Source organism: Sinohyriopsis cumingii, chromosome 8 (genome assembly GCF_028554795.1).
Source record: "Sinohyriopsis cumingii isolate HCF-2022 chromosome 8, ASM2855479v2, whole genome shotgun sequence".
In the NCBI taxonomy this organism is placed as follows: Eukaryota; Metazoa; Mollusca; class Bivalvia; order Unionida; family Unionidae; genus Sinohyriopsis; species Sinohyriopsis cumingii.
The window spans coordinates 42,635,556-42,641,555 of record NC_142968.1 but is presented as its reverse complement, the minus strand read 5'-3'; the positions used below and the strand labels follow the sequence as shown (position 1 = coordinate 42,641,555).

The 6,000-nt window shown below is 33.7% G+C and overlaps 1 protein-coding gene across 3 annotated transcripts in view; it reads right to left on the bottom strand.

The window, feature by feature from the left end:
- Nucleotides 1-1,248: 1,248 nt before the first annotated feature.
- Nucleotides 1,249-6,000, bottom strand: part of LOC149793378 (uncharacterized) — a 54,200-nt gene continuing 49,448 nt past the window's right edge. For 2 of the 3 annotated variants that reach the window (XM_089967354.1, XM_089967355.1), the window contains one exon: nt 1,249-2,303. In XM_089967354.1, the coding sequence (XP_089823480.1) occupies nt 2,266-2,303 (38 nt within the window). In that variant the 3' untranslated portion in view covers nt 1,249-2,265. Of the gene's footprint in view, nt 2,304-4,372; nt 4,473-6,000 lie in introns of all 3 variants that reach the window. The other variant, XR_016422767.1, reaches the window with a different exon arrangement.

Here is a 6,000-nt window from a genome sequence, read left to right as displayed (position 1 = left end):
CGAGGGTCGGTGGTTCTTTCGGGGATTTCCCGGGTTCTTCCTCCACCATTAATACTGGCCGCCATGTATAGCCTATCGTGTGCTGAAAAATGGCGTTAAACCCTACAACAACAACAAGATTTTACATCAGCTCTTTTTGTGAAACTTGGGGTAATTCAGAAACGTTTGATAAAATAAAGAAGATAATACAGGTACTCAGGAAGTATGACTGTATATATGACGTCAAAAGTAGTAGAAGAAATTATTGTGAAAAGAATTTAAAATAAGATAGCATACAGGTGTATTACACAAATAGATTAATCTCAATATATCTTAGTGGAAAATCGCTTTCAATATAATTGAATGAAACATTACTTTGAATACAATTTAGAGAAAATTTCAATCTTATTATTTTTACTCAAAATTCTGTCCTAATAATACCGTCCGATTCTTTTGAGCCAAGTCCTCGAGGCTCGATAGAGGGAAAAATATTCCATTCATAAAGGAAGTTAAAAGGTTAAAGATAAAAAGCACAATGATAATAACATTGTTGAATCAGTCGGTAAAATTCAAAATATACAATGAAAACAAACACCAAAACATTGCCAAACATTTAGTGAAAATCAAAAATACAATGAGAAAACAGCAAAATACTCAGTATAATGCAACCAAAAGAAATACAATGAAAAGTACACTGCAAAACATTTTTAAAATTAAAATCAATAGAGAATGAAAAGAACACTTCACGACATTTAATAAAATTCAAAATTACAAGGAAAAAAGCATGGTACGCCACTAAATAAAACTGAAAGGATACAACGACCCAAAAAGTTTCAAATTATTTCAATACAATTCTAAAGAGAAATAAGTATCTGGAAGTGGGTAATAGTGAAAACGATGCTGTGTAAATCTCATAACTGAAAAATTGCACTTGGCTAGGAAGGCACATGTCCAACAATAAACTGACTAGTTACAATTGTTTGGTTATCTTTTGAAAAGCCTTTATATTTGTTTATTGTAAGTTACAATGCTATTTGAATTTTATGCATTTTCTATTTCACTAAAGTATACTTTTAAATCAACAAGATATGAAAGCAATAGTTCCCGCCATTAATACTATCACAAATGGGAAATACCAGCTTTGGTAAATGCACTCCAAAAATTAATATTAATCAGAATGCAGCTCTGAGTCTGAAAAGCAAATAGAAAGCAACTAAAATTAAGAATTAATTCCAATGACATGTAAATGAAGCACAAATGAAACACAGAATTGGTAAATATATTTATTTTGAATCTGTAAATGAAGAGATAAAAAAATAAAGATACATACAGAATGAACAGAATGAACAAAGACATACAGACCGATAGAGATACAAATTGTGTAAACCAGTGCATCAAAGATTTGTACAATGTAAAGTTTGGGAAACAAATTAATGTGGAGTCCTTTCAAGTGAACTGAATCCAAGTAGAAAATGTCAAAAACTGAAGAAATGTCTCCTAAAAGAGATACTTGCTTTGTCTGAAAGTAAGTCAAGCAAGTAGCAGCTTCATGCAGGAAAGGATTATTATAAAAAGCTGCTCTTCAGTGTTGAAGATAGAAATGGTTTCCATCCAAATCAAATTCTAAAAGAACCCAATGCACTATAATTTAATATTCTTCAGTCAACGTTTGGAAGGTCAAATTACACATAAATTTTTCGGGCATGTTTGAAGAAGATGAAAAGTAATATAAAACCAGAATCTGATGTTTACTAGTGAAATTTTTCGCTCAGCGTTTCTTCTTTCTTATAGATCTTAGTAACCGCAACAAACAATGTATTTCATAATGGAAACTTTTTTTACAGCCCATAAACAAGGAATTTTGACATTTAGATGTACAATCAGCCTCAACTAACGAAATAATGGCGTGGATTGTCCATCTAAAAGTTGTATAAACGTGTTTCTGACTGCCAAAACAACAACAAAAATTGATAAAAATGCAAAAAAGTACAGTGGATACAAATATTAGGTTTTAGTTACAATCGTCTACAAACAATATATTTTGGCACAACATATTACAACATATGTGCAACTGAGATCGTGTCTGAGTAAGGTGAAAGAACTTGCTGCACAATAAATGTGAAATAAATAGGTTTAAAATATTACAAACACATATTATTTCTTTCAAGGAACTGCAAACAATTAGCAATATTAATTATTTTGAGTCTTCTTCTTCTTGGTATTCAATGAGCTGCTAGACAAGCCATTTTTCTGCACTGTCAAGGCCCAGAATAAGTACTTCAGATCTCACTGCGTGTCTATTTGGATAACCCGTTGATGCTGACCTGAAATACAGAACACATGCACTAAGTCAATTGTGTTATTCTTCTATCAAACATGACATAAAAATACTTCCCCCCTATTAAGTTTCCTTAGGCATGTTCGTGCACTTCAGGGGGTGGGAAAGTACACTATCACGCAGCTATTGACGAAGTGAAAATTATGCTTGGGAAATACAGTTTTCTGTTCCTTACTCAGAATAATGTATAGAAAACAAAGCAAAAATTCCAGATTTTTCCAAAACATTTATGAACTATCTATTATGTGAATAAAAATATTAACTTTTCCAGCTTTGATATTATATGTAAAATAGTGTACAAGTTATTTGTTTGTACTTTGGGATACAAGATTTGTCTATGGAGCAACATTTGTTTTTCATAATACACGCGTAATACTGGCGATATGAATAATGAAGGAGAAAACTTTTTCTTCTAATTTACATGTATATCTAGACTACTAACTGCATTAAAATATTATGGGATGGTCAATAAAAAGATAATATTAAATTAATATTCTATAATATACATTATTTAATTATCTTCATAAAGTTTTGTTTTGAAATAAACACTCTTGAAAGATTCAATTTATCACAGAAATTATTCAACTGAACACTGGTGTCCAACACAATGCCTGCCATGTCCTAAACGCAAACCTTATTCAGTATGTGATGGGCAGACGGAAAAGCAGATGGATTGGAGAGGGTACCATTGTATGCTTTTACCTCTGTGGTAGGATGACTTAATACATTCACAAAAAAAAGAGTAGTGAAATGGCTTTCAGCAGCCGGAAGGAGCACGTAATAGAGAGTACCGGAAGTGTCTAAAGGAGGATTCGGAAGTGCCAGGAGAGCACGTAGTCAGGGGTACCGGAAGTACCAAAGAGAAACAAGAGGCGGACAATGACTGACACATAAATAACAGAGACAACACTGAAAGGAAATACTCTCACTTAAGACCTTTCATTTCATAAGGTGAAATAGTAATTGGCACTGTGAATAGGTTGCTGATTGTATTTGTTCGAAAAAAATCGCGATTGAGAAAATTGTCGATTAAATTATTGAATACCTTTGATATATTTCATTAAATTGTTTTACCTTTCACCATGAGTTATTTATACACCTAGACCGTCGGCATTGCAGACTGGGGGCTCGGAGCTATTCAAATTTTAATTGTCCACCTTCTCTGATATTACAAATAATACCGTAGAAGGCACGTGACACTTTCGTTGCCTTATGTGATGTCAGAAAGTCATTTTTGACAATAAGCTGTGGTATTATATGTAATATGATATAATATGACTTGATATGATATGAGTTGATGTGGTATGATGGGATATGATATGATATGATATGAGATTATGAATTTAAATAGCAACAATAGTCGTTTGGCAAAAAGCAAATGTTAAATAACAAATTATGTCAGTGTGTTACTGTTTAGTTTCATGTAACGATAACCTACAAGGAATTCCAATTAATTAACTGCAAGACTACATTACACATGACCATTGTTCTTACGTAATACTTTTTTCAGATATGAAGGGTTCGGTGTGACTTTGGCATTATTATCAACAGGCTTGATGGGATGGAATGGGTACTGCCGTATCTAATAAAAAAGGAAGCACTGCCGTTTGATCTTGATAAGGATTAACAAGAAGTATACAGACCAATATATGTTTCGAGTCGAGGAAAGAATAAAATACACATGTCAATCAAACGTTGAGTTCACGCAGTTAATAAACAAGTGTATTGTAGTATATGCTGTAATAAGGCAAGTGCAGTACCTCTAACATGAGGAATATGTCAATCGGTGTTTTATCATTTTATCATAATCAACTTGAATAATATCGTGATAATCATTGTCAACTTAAATAATATCGTGATAATCATTGTGGGATCTTGATTTATGATTCATCACCTTTAAACAAGACATCCACGGTATACATCTGAGGCTCTATGTAAAAACGTCGCTGTAAAATATGTGATCTTACTCACAGTATCTAAAACAGTGGTTCCCGAAATTGTTCGGGCTACCACCCCTTTGGTTCCATAAACTTATCTTCGGCCATTCTTAATTACCCCGTAAAGCAGCTCATCCCCCTTGCCTATTAGCGCCCACCCTCTCGGTAATCCCACCGCTCACCAGGGGGCGGTACTGCCCACTTTTGGAACCACTAATCTAAAGGATGAATGAACATGCCATTAAATGATTCACCGTAGTTTCATTATTATTCATCCCATGTATGAATCAAATCGATTGAGGGTTTGGAATATAAACAAATGAAAAATATTAAGATAACCTTAACGCAGATTTTCTATAACTCTTGCCCTGACCTCCAGGTCAAACATTTGAGAGTCGTAGAATATATTGTCCTTAACTCCATAATGATTTATACCAACTTAGCATGATGAGAACCTACCAAAGGATTTAAGAAACATGAAAACGACAATTTTTAACCTAAACTTTTATAAACTCTTAAATGATATGCAAAAGATTGGCTACTAGGTATTCGTTCCCAGTAATATGGGCTCATCAAATATTAGAGTTAACTCTAGCTGTATATAGCATGTATACAGTTACATAAAAAACCCGACTACTTTGCAATTTCTTTAGGGGCCCCGAGTGGCCGAGTGGTCTAAAGCGTTCTTCGTTACGGATCACTGCCATCTCACCTCTTTCTGCGGCGGTTCGAGTCTAAGATTCAGCCAATGTGGGTATGTGAGAAAGCTTGCCAGTAGCTTCTCGTGGGTCGGTGGTTCTTTCCGGGGTTTTCTCTGGTTCTTCCTCCACCATTAATACTGGCCGCCATGTATAGCCTATCATGTGCTGCAAAATGGCGTTAAACCCCACAACAACAACAACAACAGCAATTTCTTTAATGACTAATGACATAAAGCTATGATTATGGAAACTGAGATTATATTCATTTGATATAGGAGAAGCATTATTAGCTCCATGGAAATAAAGTTTACAATGGTTCATTAGCATCTTTCAAGTATTTTTAAACTTTAATAACAGGATTGTTCGTGACGTTAATGCCAACAGAGATTTAAATTATCTGTTTTTAGTCTGTTTAAAATACATACAAAAGCATAACTCTCACACCTTTTACAACGTAATTTGTTGAAAGATTTGCTAATTTTGAGTACCCTGGGTTTTTATTAATTTCAACGATCAACAGAATATTCACGGCGTGCAACAGCTAAATATTTTTAATGGATAAACAAGATTCTGCATGCTTGAATAATTGGCATTTTATCCTATCTTATGAAAATGTTCAAACTTAATGATTCAGAAAATTCAGAAGATTGTACAACACAAGAAGCTTATGGCGTACCTTTTATGGCGTCTGCGTAATTTTGTTGTCGTCATGTTTATGTCTTTACTTATGTAACTTTTATGTAAATTTAGAACTTCAAAAGGTTAACATGCTTATAAAACCAAATACTATTATTCTATTAAACAATAGCATGTGCCATAAATATAAAAGATAACTGCAAACCTTGCCCAAAATATCGCATTTTACCTCATCCCCAATCATTAAGGAAGAATCCTCTTGCTGGATGCACGTCAGACGCATGCACTTGTATTTAAATATGTATATGGCCACACGGCGAAGAATATAAAATACTATAGGGCAGATCGTATAAAACTTGTAAGCCTGAGTTTCAACTAGAGATTTGGCATCAACCAATCACAAAGTATT